Genomic DNA, 18,017 nt, shown 5'->3' on the forward strand with positions numbered 1-18,017 from the left:
TTGTCTGAAGTGCATTCAACTAATTGTATGAAGCTATAGAAATATAGCACATATTTATGTAATTATCTCAAAAGATTATTTAATATATTTTCCTTTCCTTGTAGCAAGGAGTAAGCAATGCTGAGAAATTTGATTATGTAAGTAAATTCCCAGTTTAGTTTTTTTTTTGCATGAGGGGAAAGGGTTACCCTGAAAAGACAAAATTATGTCTGCATTTTCTAAAATAGAATGCTTTCTGAAAAGTAGTGCTATTTCACAGGTCACACAGTTCTTGAATCGGATGGCTGGAAATGAATATGTTGGCTTTAATAATGCTACGTGAGTAACTTTTATTCATCTTTTTGTTTTGTTTCTCCTCTTCACTCTCTCTTCTGATCCACTCAACTCTTCAAATACAATAGTGGTTGGTTGCCCTCCCCAAGGTAGCATGCATTTATTTAAAAAAAAAACTAAAAGTACTCAAATACCATAAATTTATAAAAAAAATACAGGTGTTTCAATTCATATCCTGTGAAGGGGAATGATATTAGCAACTCGAGCCACTTTCCTGTCATTCAGCAGATTGGATAAAACCTGTATTGAAACTACTGGCTCTGGGCTGAATTTTAATTGCAGGAGTACTTGGGCTTGAGAGAGAGTTGGCTTTAAAACCTGAGAAATTGATGGCACTTTGGGAACCCAGCTCTAACTAGCCGACTTCCACGTTTAACTGTAGCCCATTAAGCTATGTTTAAGCAGCCCCCCTCAGCAGAGACATGTTATCAATTTCTATGTTAATTGGTCAATCACAGTGATATTAACATGGTTATTGCAACTTAACTGTGGATCCATGGCTTTCCCAGGCTGCCTGGAACTTGCCAATGAAAGCAAGAGAACACAGACAATTGAGGAGGGTGAAGACATATAAATATGTCAAATAGTGCTGAACCCTCAGCTGCTTTCTTGCTTGCTGGTGTGAAAGGGTTTGTTCACAGCAATTGTACGGGAGGTTACTTTGACAACTTTGGAAGTTTGTATGTCTGATATGCACTTTGGAGCTTTGATCTATCAGATCATCATGGATACAGTTTATTCTGTTACTTTTGGTTCTCAGATGAGGATCAAGATGAGCAGCAATCACCTTCTTACAGACCTGCAGCTCCATAGGAGAGGGGGAATCGGCAGAGAAGTACAGGTTACAGGAGAGGGTACACAACAAACAGGATCTCCAGGCAAAGGATAAGCTTTCTTGACAAATGAGAAACTGGGTCTCAGGAGGCTCAGGGTCTTGCATCAGGTGGTGGCAGACATTTTCAGCTTTCTGGAACAAGACTTGGTGCCAAGTGGCCCTTGTGGCCATGCTTTACCAATGTCTTCACCCTTGGCTGCATCCCAGGGCTCTCCCAGAGACATTTGAAGGATTTCTGGCAGTCCACCAATGCATAAGAAGAATGACTGATGGCTTGATGCTAGGGCAGACAATGGTGTCAACTTTGTCTGCAATACCCCCAGTCAGAAGGAGTGGTGGTTTGGGTTTGTTGTTCAAACTGGCTTCAGTTTCAACCACAAACCCAAGCCACCACTCCTTGATTGCACACATTAAGGCAATTAAAACACCCCTAGATCATCCATCTGGTGTTCATCAACCACAAGGTTCATCAGTGTGCAGCTGGATGCAACCGCAATAAGATCTTAATGCAACATGTGCTGCCACGATGCTTTTGCCCTGCAGCAGCCCACCCTCCCTGATCTCTTTTTAACCTTGAAGCAGACTTAATTATTGGCTGCTCAGATATTAGGGCTACTTAAAACATGGCTGAAGCACCCTGAGGAACCTGACCAATGAAGCCCCAGGACAGTACAATGAAAACCATATGATAACTAGATATGTCATTGAGTAAGCCATCAGCTTGGTGAAAATTCACTCCAGGTGCCTAGACAGATCAGGAGATACCCAGGGTTTCCCTGCCTTTACCCACCTCAAAACAGCTCTGCAGTCGACCAGGTATCCCTTTCACAGCCCCCATTGCTTGGCATCAACTCATGTCTTAGCATCCGTCGTTAGTGAATAGGCTGCTTTCCAGCCAGCAACCAAAAATGCTGGAAAGAAATAACATTTATATGACTCATCAATCTAGCATTGTGTAACACACCCAAGTGCAATTATACTAGATTACTTTTTCTGTTCCTAGCATTTCTACATGATGCAACCTCTGGTTTCAGCAGGTGTAGAGGCCAGCTGCTCAGATCCCAACTCTGACTGCTGAGTCCTTTGGGTTTTGGAGCCTCTTGAGGGCCCTGGAATGGAATCCTCCACCTGCACCTGTGTAGGGGCAAACTCGGCCATTGTGACACAAGGCATTGTGTAGGGAACTGACTGGAGTGGCCTGTTCCATTTCCCCTTTCACCATCATTCCTCTCATGGCACCATTAAAACGAGGCATAGCCTTTGAATCTCTGCCATTTCCTTCTGTTGTGTTCCCAGCTCCACAAATCATTAATTTGCATGGTGGAGTGCCTCTCTCAATGCTGAAGTTGAAATAGACTCGTGCAGGCCATCACATCCACTTCAGCCCAATTGATGAAGCAGCTGCAAGATTGTAAAATTTGTATTCTGCATTCTGCTGTTTATTGGGTCCATCATATTGAGGAATTTATCTTTTTAAATGGTACTGATGACAGGTAACTATTTTCTTTCTGGAGTCTTATCATAGTGGTTTTTTGTTGCAAAAGCATAGTTATTAGACTTTCCCACAAGTAACTAATTTCTGAAAATGAAACTACATGAAGCTTGTTTAGAGATAAGTACTCATCCAGAAAATTTTATGAATTGTTAAAATATGTATTTGATCCAGTTACATTTAGCAATGGCCACACTATCTGATTAACATTAACTGAAATTGCACAATTTTGCTTCTCTGAAAATATAAGCCAATGTTTTTTTAATGATTCGGTTATCAGCTTGTATGATGAAGTGCGCTAAAGGGATACGTATATTCTGGACTAATAATGTTACGTTTTTAAGCTTTTAATTCACCACATCTTAATAAATGTTACTGTTTTTAGGTTTCAGTCTGAAAGAGAATCAGGAGACAGAAATTTTGCTATAGGATACTACCTAAAGGAGAAGAAGGTTTGTTGGATCTCTTGTGTATTTTAAACACTTATTTAACTATATGCGCTGTTATTTCTCTTGAATGGTGCCATGCCTATTTTTAGGCTGCATTTGCTTGTCATTTCAGCTTCAGTTCATTTTTTCTAAGTTTATAGTTACTAAGGTAGTATTACATTACTGCAACTCAGCATTGTTGTACTTGAGTTTTGTCTAATTTTGGAGAGCAGCATTGATTGAGAGTTGCCCACAAACAAGTGAACCCTACTATCTTGCTGCAGAAAAATGTTTGGATTAGTGCCCCTCAAAGGGAGGAACCTCTTTTAAAGGCAAAAAACTAATTGTTCTATAAATTTTCTAGTGTTTTCCAGAAGGAAGTGATATGACTGGCGTTCTAGATTTCTATTTCCAGGTGAGTAGCTTTATCAAGTACTTAAGTACTCATTGAGTGCAAGAATAAGCAGGTCATGTTGAACTTGTATAAGACACTGGTTGGCCTTATCTGGAATACAGCGTCCTGTTCTGTGTAATTTGATTAAAAATATTCATACGAAGTACAGGTCTATGTTATTCTATAAGCAGCATTGACTTCAGAATGTGATCAATTATTCTGAAGAAAAAAACTTGCATTTATATACAGCCCTCATGACCTCAGGCCAAAACACTTTATAAGTGAAATATAGTCACTGTCAAAATGTAGGAAACATAGCAGTCAATTTGCACACAGCAAAGACCTCAAGCAGCAATGTGATAACGTTTTTATTTTAGTAATATTGCTTGAGGAATAGATTTTGGACATGGTACCATTATATTCCTCATCCACTTTAAGCTATGTTTGAATGGAGTTTGAAATGTGTATTGTAATTAGGACAGCTGTGAGAATGCTACATTGTGTCTCTGGCAGGGGAAGGAGGAAATACACCTTGGTTTCTTATCTCTTTTTTTCAGCCCTATGATCCCATTGGAAAGTGTGCATGTTTGCATATTCCATGAGGGTGGGATTGGACTTGATTCTCTTCTCCATTGATGTTGTTTGGTCAATTGTTAGAACATGTGCAATAGCAACGTAAAAACAGTAGCCTGTGAATTAGACTGTTGACAGTTTCTAGATTTGCACGTGGCAATTTGGTCATGATAGCTAATGTCCATGGCACCAAATTGGAAAACTAGGATCTGGCATCAAATACATTTTGGTGTATATTTTACACCGTTTAAGGGGAGAAAAGCATGGGGCGAATGGATTCATTACCTGCTCTAATTTCAAAAAGTATTTTCTAACAATGCATATTAAAGTACAACCCAAAGTAGTGATGGGGTGCAGATTAAATTTTTTTTTTAGTTTTTGATTTTCTCTTTTCTGATATGGATAATAGTAAGCAGATGCAATGGCATTTCTCTGCAGATGGAAGAAAATGAAATGGGATGTCATTTGAGTAGCTATTGCACATATCCTGGCCAAAGATCATTGATGGACATCTAGAAGCAGGTTGTTTCTCTTCCCTTTGGGGACATTAGATATTGTAACAGAAAGGAGAAAATATTGAGTGTGAGAGGTGGTAGGGTGTGGGAAAAGAGAGCCATGAGATTTTACAAAGTCCATTAAGATTTTCCCTCCCTCTGAATCTTACTATTTTCAGTCATTTCTTAAACTAGGGAATCATTGTTGGAGCTTTGAAGTATTCTTAAAGTGTGATTGTCTTTCTGGATTGAACACACATTGTTGAATAATATGGTTTCTGATCAAGCAGTATTTAAACTAGAAGAGGCAAGTAGAATTCAGGTGCATAGCAATAAATAGTTGGTTCTAACTTTTCCAGTTTGAGTACCTCTAGATCAGCAGCTAGATAGCCAAGTGATGATGAAGCACTAAATGCTGAAAACAGGTGCTCTGTGGAGAGAAAAGCGAAGACGGTGGGTAGCAGTAATGTCACTGGACGAGTAATCTAGAGGTCCAGGCTAATGCTGTAGTGACGTGGGTTCAAATCCTGCTGCAGCAGCTGTTGGAATTTAAATTCAATTAATTTTTAAAAATTCATTGATGGGATGTGGGTGTCACTGGCTAGGCCAATATTTATTGCCCATTCCTAATTGCCCTTAAAAAGGTGATGGTGAGCATCCTTCTTGAACAGCTGCAGTCTGTGGTGTAGATGCATCTTGTAGATGATCCACACTGCTGCCACTGTGTGGAAAGAGTGAACATTTGTGCCAATGAAGCAGGCTGCTTTGTCCTGGATGGTGTCAAGCTTCTTGTGTTATTGGAGCTGCACTCATCCAGGCAAGAGGAGACTATTCATCACACTCCTGACTTGTGCCTTATAGATAGTGGACAGGCTTTGGGGAGCCAGGAAGTGAGTTACTCGCTGCAGGATTCCTAGTCTTTGACCTGCTCTAGTAGCCACAGTATTTATATGGCTTGTTCAGTTCCGTTTCTGGTCAATGATAACCCCCAGGATATTGATAGTGGGGGATTCAGAGATGGTAATGCCATTGAATGTCTAGGGGCGATGGTTAGATTTCCCCTTGTTGGAGATGGTCCTTGCCTGGCAGTCCTGTGTTGTGAATGTTACCTGCCACTTGTCAGCCGAATTCTAGATATTGTCCAGGTCTTGCTGCATTTGGACATGGATTTCTTCAATACTTGAAGTGTCCCAAATGGCACTGAACCTTGTGCAATCATCAGTGAATATCCCCACTTCCGACCTTATGATGAAAGGAATGTCGTTGATGAAGCAGCTGAAGGTGGTTGGGCTACAACACTACCCTGAGGAACTCCTGCAGCGATGCCTTGGAACTGAGATAATTGACCTCAACAACCACAACCATCTTCCTTTGTGTTAGGAATAATTCTGGAATATAAAGCTGGTCTTGGTTATGGTGACAAAGACAGACAGCTATTATCAATTATCGTAAAAACCCACCTGGTTCACTAATATCCTTTAGGGAGGGAAATCTGCCATCCTTACCTATGTGTGACTCCAGACCTGCAGCAATGTGGTTGACACTTAACTGCTGTCTGAAATGGCCCAGTTCAAAGGGCAATTAGGGATGGACAACAAATGCAGGCTTTGCTAGCAACGCCTGCATCCCATGAAAGAATAAAGGGGAAAAAACACAGTTGGCAATTCAGGATGATGACCTTTTGTCAAAAATGGGACAAGTTAGAGTAAACAAAGAGGGGGAGGGTGGATAAAGAACAAAAGGGACGATCTATCATCAACTTGAAATACGGGAACAGACAAGAAATAGGAGTAGATCACATGGCCCATTGAGCCTGCTCTGCCATTTAATGTGATCATGGCTGATCTTGGGCTTCAACTGAATTTTCCTACCCAGTCCCCATATTCCTTAATTCCCTGAGACACCAAAAATCTCTCTCTCCCTGCCTTAAATGTGTTCAACATTGGAGCATCCACAACCCTCTGGGGCAGAAAATTCCAAAGATTCACAACCCTTTGAGTGAACTAATTTCTCCTCATCTCAGTCTTAAATGATCGGCCTTTTATCCTGAGACTGTTCCATGTTTTAGATTCCCCGACCAGTGGAAACAATATCTCCACGTCGACCCCTTTGACCCTATTGACCCCTTCAGAATTTTATAGGTTTCAATGAGATCGCCTCTCATTCTTCTAAACTCCAGAGAATGTAAGCCCAGTTTAGTCAGCTGCTTATCATAGGACAGCCCCTTCATCCCAGGGACCAATTTAGTGAACCTTCACTGTACTGCCTCCAATGCAAGTATATCCTTTCTTAAATGTGAAGACCAAAGCTACACACAGTACTCTAGATGTGATCTCACCAAAACCTTGTACAACTGTAGCAAGACAACATCAACTCTGTTTTTCTGTCCACAGATGCTGCCTGACCTGCTGCGCATTTGCAGCATTTTCTGTTTGAATTTCAGATTTCCAGCATCTGCAGTATTTTGTTTTTGTAGCCGAATGGCAATGTCTAGATTAGTCTGGGGCATTTGTAATAGCATGTATCATCAGAACAGCTGATGGCTACAAGTGGATTCGGAGTTTGCCCTTTGGCGGGTGGAATTTAATTAACAACCCTCCATGGAAGCAGAAAAGGATGAAAAATGTTTTGTAAAAGACTTCATTTTTTTCAAAATCTATATATTAGGAATTCTCTATGTTAAAAATATATCTATACTCATCTCCACATGTGCATGCTTATGTTCTGGTTTCATGTTAAAGATACATTTAAATGATTTCTTTTCTTATTCCATAAAGCTGTGTTCCATTGAAGTAACATGTGAATCAGCCAGTGTAATGGCAGCAACACTGGCCAATGGTGGCATCTGTCCAATCACAGGCGAGAGAGTTCTGAGCCCTGAGGCTGTTAGAAACACGTTAAGTTTGATGCACTCCTGTGGCATGTATGACTTCTCGGGGCAGTTTGCCTTTCATGTAAGTATAATTAATAATTACCATTTCCACTAGAATTAGGACAGAATCAATCTATTTGGAGTATTTGTCAGATTGTAATTTTGGCAGAGAAAATCCCAGACTATTTGAGGAGGGCTGCCCTGAAAAAGACAATCCAGGATATTTAACTTTGATGATGACACTTGGTTAAGACTATACGCAAATATGCAATCTTAAATACTTCTGTTAAACTTGGAGAATAGCAAAACTAAAGTAAATTTAATGTTCATTATAGGAACAGGAATCAGCCATTCAGCCACTCCAGTTATCATGGCTGATCTGTGTTAACTTTTACAGAGATTTATGTTATCTGACTCAATAGATTCACTTTGGCTCTAACAAGACTTGAACCAACTAAGGCAAAAACAGAACTCTGCATTGTAAATTTTAAGAAAATTTATTTTTAAAAAGATAAAAGTATACTTATAAAATACATGACCAATTTTCACAACTTCAGTTGGTCAATTAAGCCAGGTAGAAGTGTGAACCTTCCTCGCGTTCCCAAACCGACAGTGATTTCCCTGAAGTTCTGCCACAAGGAGCACTCAGTATCTTCACAACAATGGTCGAACTTGCAAGCAACAAGATGTTTCCCAAAATCCACTTTTAACCCTGGAATTAGTATCACCTCATCTTGAATCAGGCTTGTTGTAATTAACCAATCAGCCATTTGTTGTTACTGAATTAATTTTATTGTATTTAACCAGTCACGTACATTGTTCTGCTCCATGGAGCAATGAGACTGTTAATGATCGTTCTTTATCTGTATTTGGACAAGTCTCCATTCGTTCTTCTGCACCTGCCCCAGGTGGCCAAGGACGATGAGGCCCTTGTTCCCTGCGGTATCTAGATGCTCTCTTTTCCTACGGTTAGTGCTTACAGCAGCAAATTAATATATTAAATTTCAGACATTAGTATATTATCCAGCCTTAGTAACTACTTGATTAATTACTTATTCTTCAATTATACATTGAGGCTCATTATTTAATCATCTCTTTCTGGCCAGTCACTGATACTGATTATACAGTAATTATTGATTAATTACATGTGAATGATTGATTATAAAGTACAGAATATAAAATGGCTCCTTTAGCCCACTGTTAGTACAAAGAGACGTCCTGACCTTGTTAGCATACTACAGCAAACATAACGTGAAATCTTCCTAAGTTTGGTCAAGTTAAACTAAAATCTACTGCCCAGGCCTACTTGTATCTGTAACTCAACTCCATTTACACACCTTGGTTCCTTATCCCTAAATACCCTAGCCTAATAAAAATCCATTGGTCTCAGTTTTGAGATTTTATGATCTAGCCTTAGCAGCTTTTTGAAGGAGAGTTTCAGATTTCCATTATCCCGTGTGTGAAGAAATGTTTCCTGACATCACCCCGAACAGCTGAGCTCTAACTTTAAGATTGTCCCCCTTTTTTTCCTGGACTCCTCAATCGGAGGAAATTGGGTAGTGAGCAAAACTATTAACTCCTTTTAGTCATCTTAAACACGTCATGTAGATCATCCCTTAGCCTTTAATACGTGAAGGAGTTCAGACCTATTCTGTGAAATATGTCCTTATAATTTAGCTCTTTTGGCCCTGGTACCATTCTGGTGAATCTGTGCTGTATCTCTCCAAGGCCAATATATCCTTCTGATGTGCAGTACTCAGAACTCAATGCTGTACTTCAGATGTAGTTCAACAACCAAAGCTTTTTGCACCCGTAACATAACCTGCACCTCTGTGTTGATAAAGGCCGATATTCCGTGAACCTCATCAACTATTTTTTTTGTGATTTCTGTACATGGGCTCTCACAGCAATGTAGTTGACTCTTAAATGCCCTCTGAACTATGAATGGGTAATAAATGCTAGCCAGCGGCACCCACATCCCATGAACAAATAAAACAAAAAGTTACAGGAAAAGGATAATTTTTTTATGCATGGCAACAATACACATAGAAGTAATACTAGATAATTAGTGCTAAAATTAATGATCTAGCCAGTTTGTTACAAAATATTAAGTGTCATGAAATTTCAGTATTGAGTAAGACCACCTTGTAACTTATAGGTGTTGGGTGCTCTTGTCATTAAATACTGGCACCTAACAGAAGCAACCCTCTGTTTTGAATGGGAAATGGGACAAATCTTCATGTACTATTTAGGTAAATTCAAAATGCCAATGGTCGGATTTGCAGTTTAGACATTGAAGTTCTCTGATTTCCTTTGCTTCTCTGCTCTTTCCTGAACAATTACTATTTCTCAGAAGCAAAGCAATGGATAATGAGGTAAAATGTTTGCATTTTCATTTGTATTCTCTACAAATGTATTAGAGCAATTTTCTTGGCTGCAAAGTGTTTAGGTTAGGCACATAACTTTTTTCAGTGTTGTGTTTAAAATATATGCAGATACTAGCATTGAGAGATAACAGATTGTTTCCCCAACAATCATGCTGGTTCCTGTGTTAGTAGGGGTCTTCTGAGTCTTTCAGCTAAGAAATCATGTGTTTAGATAGAGAGGGATGACAGATTATTTGGGAGCCTCACTGCTGAGCTGGAACCATATTCTTGTAGCAGGTGCCACTCAATGACTGGACAGGAACCCTACTACTACTGTATCATATTAGGTTGCCAATGCTAATTACATGGTTGGCATACAAACTGAATCAAATACTGGACTTCTCTAGTTGGCACTGCTTGGCTCAGTGCCACATATTGCATTTGCCTTGTTGAACCTTTAGGGCTTCTGTTTCATTAAAACAAATAAAAATGTTAACTATCAAAAACTTTATTTGTTGGTGCCCATGAAGTGTGTTTTTATACGTGCACATTGTTTTTTTTTAATAGGTGGGCCTTCCAGCAAAATCTGGAGTTTCTGGTGGTATTTTGCTGGTAGTGCCAAATGTGATGGGTATTATGTGTTGGTCTCCACCTTTGGACAAACTTGGTAATAGTCTAAGGGGTATTCACTTCTGCCAGGTAAGTGCAATGACATTTTTATTTTGTTGTGTGATGTGAAAGAAACCCCTAGCTTCTTTTCTCTACTGCAAACTGTCATAAACGGCATCCTATGTGACTGTGATAAATGCAATCAATCCCTTCTAAACCTGTCTGTAACCTTTGGTAGTGTTGACAGCACCATCAGCCCCCAGCAGCAGGGACTGCTCACTCTTCTGGTCCCATTCTAATCTATCCAGCCATAGCCAGAGAATCACCTGCAATGGCTTCTCTTCCCACTCTTGCACCATTGCCTCTAGTGTCCTTGAAAGATCTTGGCCCTCTCTCTTTCTCATGTATGTGCTGCCCCTTGGTGACATCATCCGAAAGCACAGTATCCGTTTCCACGTCAAGCATGATAATACTCGGAGGTGGTGGTGGTAGGTAGAGCTGTCAACCTCCTCCACTTTTTCTAATTTGTCAAACCGTTTGACCAAAATCTAGTACTGAATGAGCAGAATTCTCCACAATTAAATGTTGCAAAGACTGCAGCCATTGTCTTCAATTCCCACAGCAGGCTCCATTCCCTAGCCACCAGCTCCAAACCTTTTCCTGGCAACTATCTGTGCTTAAACCAGACTATTTGCAGCTTTTGTTTGATTTTAATATTTGGTCGCAAGATGAGCTTCCAATTTCATCATTAAAGCCTCCTCTTTCTGCCTCTGCCCCAGTTTATCAGCTGCTGAAACTTTCATTCATGGCTTTGTTACCTTTAGATTTGAGTATTTCAACAGATTCCTGGCCATCCTCCTATGTCTGTCCTCCGTCACTCATCACCCCTTTGTCCACTGATCTACACTGACTCCCCACTGGAAATCGCTGGCATTACACCAATCCTATGAAAAAAGGAAAAAACACTTAGCAACATCTCTTAAAATTCTCATCCTTATTTTTAAATCCACCCATGGCCCATTTCTGAGATTTCGTCCAGGCTTACAACCCTTCAAAGGTGTATGTGCTTCTCTAATTCTGGCCGCTTGAACATCCTGATTTTAATCACTCCACTATGGCAGCTGTGCCTTCAACTGCCAAGGCCCTCATCTGTGGAATTCACCCCCTTTAAATCTCTCAATTTCTTTATTGATGGAAAAGTCATACTATCGAAGCTTTTCATTTTACACTCCTAAATTCAAACCAGGCAGGTTGACTCTGAATGCTCAAGGCATTGCCCTGAGGGATAAACTAGGAAATGATTGTTCCCCAAGCTATTGTTTAGCTGAAAAGGGGGCAATGTGTGGACATGTTCTTCCTGTCTTCAAAGGACAGGCCCTGTTTGTAAATATGTGGTTTCTAGCATACATAAGTGAGCCTCACTGTAAACCCGACTAGCAATGTTAAATTGGTTCTTAAGTGTAATTCTTAGCTTAACCAGGATCATTCAGCGAGTGTTGTCCAATCGCGGAATCACGTAATGCTGGGCACTTTTGAGTTTTGCTAGCTGGGTACGGTCAGTACTTTGTCTGTTCCAAACAGCTGAAAGGACATGCTCTTTGACACGACCTGCCAGTCATTGTGATATATGGCCTATATACCTGGCATCACATCGGCACTGAAATTCAAATGCCACATTATTAATTTATGTGATAGGCAGAGCATCTTTTTGGCTTGATGACAGCCCTCTGTTAGTGGAGAGTGCCACTTGTGTTGCTACTGCATAGTAACAGCGTGAACAGCTAGCTTCACCTGTTTCCCAAATATTTGAGATGCCTTACCCTTCCTGGGTAACCTGAGGTAAACTGGGTACTTGTTAAGGCCAAAAGTGGTGACCTTAGGACTATTCATGAGTTTGTGCGATATACAGCAAGTGATGATCTGATCAGAGTAGCCATTATCCTGCACGATGGCTTGTTGTGCCCTTTTTCAGCATCAAGTTTGCACACTGAACAAATGGCTTGGGCCACTCTTACAGCACATGGAATGGTAGGAATCCCAACGCATATATTGACCAATGAAGAAAGGCTTGTAGTAGGGAACCCATTGGCAGTTTTTTCAACCAGCAAGTCGATGAAATGGAGCGTGTTTGACTGCTCCATTTCAAAGTTGAATTCGAGCGCAGGGTGAAGTCCTTTCTTACATGTAGCTGTGGATTCATATATAGCAAACTTATCTATGTAACGGAAATACGCAAGGGGTAGGAGGTTAGGTGTCATTCCATCGGAGATGCGTTTCTTGTGGAAACCGATTTGGGCCTAGAGGGGACCCCATAACAATACCATTTAATTGGGCATACATGGTGTTGTTAAAACTGAACTCCATGTACGAGTTGTTGAATTCATTACTTCACTGAATACAGATTCAGACATTGGCGGTGCATCTAGATCTCCATGGTATAGTGATGCGGTGCAAATGCTTATGACTTCCTTGATCAGTACATTAGTGAATAGGCTTGCAATGTTGAACAAGTACATGGGCATGGCATTCCAACAGTATGCAAGTCCTGTATAGTCTTCGCAAAGGTGAAGGAATCCTTCATGTATGTGGGAAAACTTGCTCAGAACTGGTTGTAGCAACTCGCCCAACCATTTGGCCAATTCATGTTGTGCAGAACCATTCATGGATAAGATGGGGCGTAAAGGGACATCACTTTTTGTGTCTTGGACAGCCTATACATGAACAAAGGTAGGCAATTAACTGTTCCATGCAGCATTCTTCATGGCAACACCCCCACCAACCTGAGGCCTCTTGCCAACCAATTGGCACTCTCTTATGCGGTATAAATTATTGTTCCTCTTTCACTGTTGGTAATTTCTTACGAAATGTCCTGATGAGTGTAAGACGAAAAGCTTTGATAGTGTGTCTCTTTTTTTTTCAGTGATACTCAAGTTCTATGCTATCAACTCCTCCCTTCCTTTAAGACACTCTTTAAAACCTAAAATGAAAAACCGAACCTGCTGGAAATATGAGAAGGCTAGCAGGCCGCATCCGTGAAGAGAAAAAAGGTTAATGTTTCAGTCATATAACCTATGAGCAGAACAGGAAAAATTAGAAATGTAATGGGTTTTAAGCAGGTAAAATGAAAGAGCAAGGAAAAAAGAACAAAAAGGAAGGTCTGTCATTGGTTGGAAGGCAAGAGAATAAATGACAGAGTTAGGGAGAAACACTGGTACAGTGCTAATCCTCTAGAGTCAAGGGTTCGAATCCCACCATGGCAGCTGGTGAAATTTAAATTCAGTTAATGGATCTGGAATTTAAAAATAGCTAGTCTTAGTAATAGTGACCAAGAAACTGTTGATTGTCAAAAAAACCCATCTAGTACTCTAATATCCTCCTCAGGTCAAACATGGGCAAGGAAACCTCCAGCTGGTTACCACCTACTGTCCTTCCTCTGCTGATGAATCAGTACTCCTCCAGGTCAAACACCACTTGGAGGAAGCACTGAGGGTGGCAAGGGCACAGAATGCACTCTGGGGTGGAGGACCTCAATGTCCATCACCAAGAGTGGCTCACTAGCACCACAACTGACCGAGCTGGCTGAGTCCTAAAGGACATAACTGCTAGATAGAGTCTGCAGCAGATGGCGAGGGAACCAATAAAAGGGGAAAAACCTACTTAGCCTCGTCCTAACCAGCCTACCTGTTCCAGATGCATCATGGCATTATTCGTAGGAGTGACCACCACACAGTCCTTGTGGAGACAAAATTCCGCCTTCACATTGAGGATACCCTCCATCGTGTTGTGTGACACTACCACCGTGCTGACTGGGATAAATTTTGATCCAATCTAGCAGCTCAAAACTGGGCATCTATGAGGCGCTGTGGGCCATTAGCAACAGTGGAATTGTATATAACCACAATCTGTAACCTCATGGCCCAGCATATCCCCCATTATACCATTACCATCAAGCCGAGGGATCAACCCTGTTCAAATTAAGAATGCAAGAGGGAATGCCAGGGCAGCAACTGGCATACCTAAAAATTAGGTCATCGAGGCAACATTTGACCATGTGTGGCATCAAAGAGCCCTTGCAAAACTGGAGTCAATGGGAATTGGTGGGGGGAAAACTCTTAGCTGGTTGGAGTTGTACCTAGCACAAAGGAAGATGGTTGTGGTTGTTGGAGTTCAATCATCTCAGTTCCAGGACATCACTGTAGGAATTCCTCATGGTAGTGTCCTAGGTCCAACCATCTTCAGCTGCTTCATTAATGACATTCCTTCCATCATAAGGTGAGAAGTGGGGATGTTTGTTGACGATTGCACAATGTTCACCATTTGTGACTCCTCGGGTACTGAAGCCGTCCACGTCCAAATGCAGCAAGACCTGGACAATATCCAAGCTTGGGCTGACAAGTGGCAAGTAACATTCACGCCACCCAAGTGCCAGGCAAGGACCATCTCCAACATGAAAGAAACTAACCATTGCCCCTTGACATTCAATGGCATTATCATTACTGAATCCCGCGATATCAACATCCTGGGGGATTTTTAAAAAAACATTGGTGCAGGGCCAAAGGGAAACAGTAATGGGACAAGTAAAGATGTAAAAGATGTGTTTAGGGGAGGTGTGAATGGTAGAATAATGAACAACTGCCATGTGTGCAAAAACAAGCGTTAAGACTGAAACCTGCAAAGAAAGGGAATAAAATCAGTGTAGAGATTACAGCTTGAAATTGTGAACTCGATGTCGAGTAAAGTGTCTAATTGAAAGATGAGGTGAAGTTCCTAGAGTTTGTAGGTCAAGGACAGAGATGTCAGCGTGAGGTCAAGATGTAATATTAAAATGACAGACCTCAACCTATCTGATTTTGACCTCTCTTTGACCAACATTTCCTCCAAAATCTCTCTGGCTTGGTGTCAAATTGTGCTCACCAGCAGTCCTGCAGAAGTGCCTTGGGATGTTTCGCTATTCCAAAGGTACTATATAAATAGAAGCTACTTGTCATTTCAGCAAACTTGATGTGGAACGCTAGAAAATATGAGAATCAATTTTGTAGTAAATTAGAATCAGCTATCATTTAGATACATTAGAATAAGGCCATTTTAAGGCCTTATCTGCAAGTATCTATTTAATGCTTTTACTTTAACAGACAAGCAAACTTGCATTAATATTGTGCCTTTTTAACCTTCAGAATGTCCCACGGCACTTTGCAGCCAGTGAGGAACTTTTGAAGTAAAGTCACTCTTGTTTTATAGATAAATACAATCAATATGCACACAGCCAGCTTACACAAAAAGAAATAAGAACACAACATAAGAAATAGGAACGGAAGTAGACCATTTGGCCCCTCGAGCCTGCTCCGCCGTTCAATAAGATCATGGCTGATGTGTTTCAATTTCCACGTTCCCATCTAACTCCGATAACCTTTGATTCCCTTGCTTAACAAGAATCTATCTACCTCTACCTTAAAAATATTCAATAGCAGGAAGAACAAAAAGAGTGTTACTTAAATGGAGAATGGCTGCAGAATTCTGAGGTGCAGAAAAATCTAGGTATTCTAGTATGAGTCACAAAGTTAGTATGCAGGTACAACAAGTAATTAAGGTGGCTAATGGAATGCTATCCTTTATTACAAGAGGGGTTCAACATCAAAGTAAGGATGTTATACTTGACCCTGCCTCCACCACTTTGAGGCAGAGAATTCCAAAGTTCTACAACCCTCAGAAAAAATTTCTCTTCATCTCTGTCCTAAAAGGGCAACCACAAGAGGAAACATCCTTTCATCATCCATCTTGTCAAGGCCGTTCAGGGTCTTGTATACTTCAATCAAATCATCCCTCACTCTTCTAAACTCCAGTGGAAACAGGCCCAGTCTGTCCAACCTTTCTTCATAAGACAATCCACTTATTCCAGGTATCAATCTAGTAAATCTCCTTTGAACAGCCTCCAATGCATTTACATCCTTCCTTAAATAAGGAGACCAAAACTGCACACAGTATTCAAGGTGTGGTCTCACCAATGCCCTGTATAACTGAAGTATTACATTCTTAATTTTATGTTGAATCCTTCTCGTAATAAAGGATAACATTCTATTAGCTGCCTTAATTATTTGCTGTACCTGCATACTAACTTTTTGGGACTCATACTAGAATACTTCGGTCGCTTTGCAGCCATTCTCCATTTAAGTAATACCTTTTTTTGTTTTTCCTGTCAAAGTGAACAACTTCACATTTTCCCAGATTAAACTCCATTTGCCAGATCTTTGCCCACTCACTCAACTTATCTATATCCATCTGCAACCTCCTCATGTCCTCTTCACAATGTACTTTCCTACCTATCTTTGTGTCATATGCAAATTTAGCTTCCATGCCTTCACTCCCCTCATCTAAGTCATTGATGTAAAGTGTAAAAAGTTGAAGCTCCAGTATAGACCCCTGTGGTACTATACTCGTCACGTCCTGCCAATCAGAAAAAGACCCATTTATGCAAACTCTCTGCTTTCTGCCAACCCGCCAATCTTCTATCCATACTAATATGTTACCTGCTACACCATGTGCTTTTATTGCCCATAATAACCTTTGATGCGGCACCGTTATCATATGCCTTCTGGAAATCAAATTACAGTATGTCTACAGGCTCCCCTTTATCCTCTGTGCATGTTACTCCTTCAAAGAAAAACTCCAATGCATTTGTTAAACATGATTTTCCTTTCACAAAACCATGCTGACTCTTCCCTGTTGCCATGAGCTCTTCTAAGTGCCCAGCTATAACCTCCTTAATGATCGATTCTAATAACTTCCCCACGACAGGCATTAAGCTAACTGGCCTATAGTTTAAAAACAAAAAAACTGCGGATGCTGGAAATCCAAAACAAAAACAGAATTACCTGGAAAAACTCAGCAGGTCTGGCAGCATCGGCGGAGAAGAAAAGAGTTGACGTTTCGAGTCCTCATGACCCTTCGACAGAACTTCTGTCGAAGGGTCATGAGGACTCGAAACGTCAACTCTTTTCTTCTCCGCCGATGCTGCCAGACCTGCTGAGTTTTTCCAGGTAATTCTGTTTTTGTTTTGGCCTATAGTTTGTTGTTTTCTGCCTCCCCATTGTCTTGAATAGTTCACTTCCTGATTTGCAGCTATCACTGGAATTTTTTTTGTATCCTCTATAGTGAACACAGAAGCAAAATACTTGTTCATTTCTTCCGCCATTTCCTTATTATCTACTATTAACTGCTCACTGTCACTCTAGAGTACCAACACTAACTTTACTTTTTTCCTTTCTAAGCACCTGTAGAACCTCTTGCTATCTGTTTTAACATTTCTAGCTAGCTTCCTCTCATACTCTAATTTCTTTCTCTTGATTAACTTTTTAGTCATTCTCTGCCATTCTTTATATTCTGTCCAATCAACTGTCCTGCCACTCATCTTTGTGGAGTTGTATGCTTTTAGAAGAATTAGAAATTATTTCTGCAGCTACTGATTGAAAACTAACTGAGAGCTCCCAGGTTGCCTTTCCGAAGTGCCATGGGGTCCTTTTATGTTCAAGTGAACAGATAGATGAACCCTGAGCCTAACATTTCCTCTGAAAGACTGCTGACAATGCTGTACACCTCAGCGTGGGAGTGTGTTGGCCTAGATTAA

The 18,017-nt window shown here is 40.7% G+C and overlaps 1 protein-coding gene across 2 annotated transcripts in view; it reads left to right on the forward strand.

Moving 5' to 3' along the window:
• The window catches only part of LOC121284602 (glutaminase kidney isoform, mitochondrial-like), a 111,032-nt gene that overhangs the window by 51,110 nt on the left and 41,905 nt on the right, over positions 1 to 18,017 (forward strand). For both annotated transcript variants that reach the window (XM_041200103.1, XM_041200104.1), the window contains exons 8-13: positions 105 to 137; positions 260 to 318; positions 3,046 to 3,112; positions 3,453 to 3,503; positions 7,327 to 7,503; positions 10,355 to 10,486. In XM_041200103.1, the coding sequence (XP_041056037.1) occupies positions 105 to 137; positions 260 to 318; positions 3,046 to 3,112; positions 3,453 to 3,503; positions 7,327 to 7,503; positions 10,355 to 10,486 (519 nt within the window). The remainder of the gene's footprint in view (positions 1 to 104; positions 138 to 259; positions 319 to 3,045; positions 3,113 to 3,452; positions 3,504 to 7,326; positions 7,504 to 10,354; positions 10,487 to 18,017) is intronic.

The sequence above is a fragment of the Carcharodon carcharias genome, chromosome 12 (genome assembly GCF_017639515.1).
Source record: "Carcharodon carcharias isolate sCarCar2 chromosome 12, sCarCar2.pri, whole genome shotgun sequence".
Lineage (NCBI taxonomy): Eukaryota > Metazoa > Chordata > Chondrichthyes > Lamniformes > Lamnidae > Carcharodon > Carcharodon carcharias.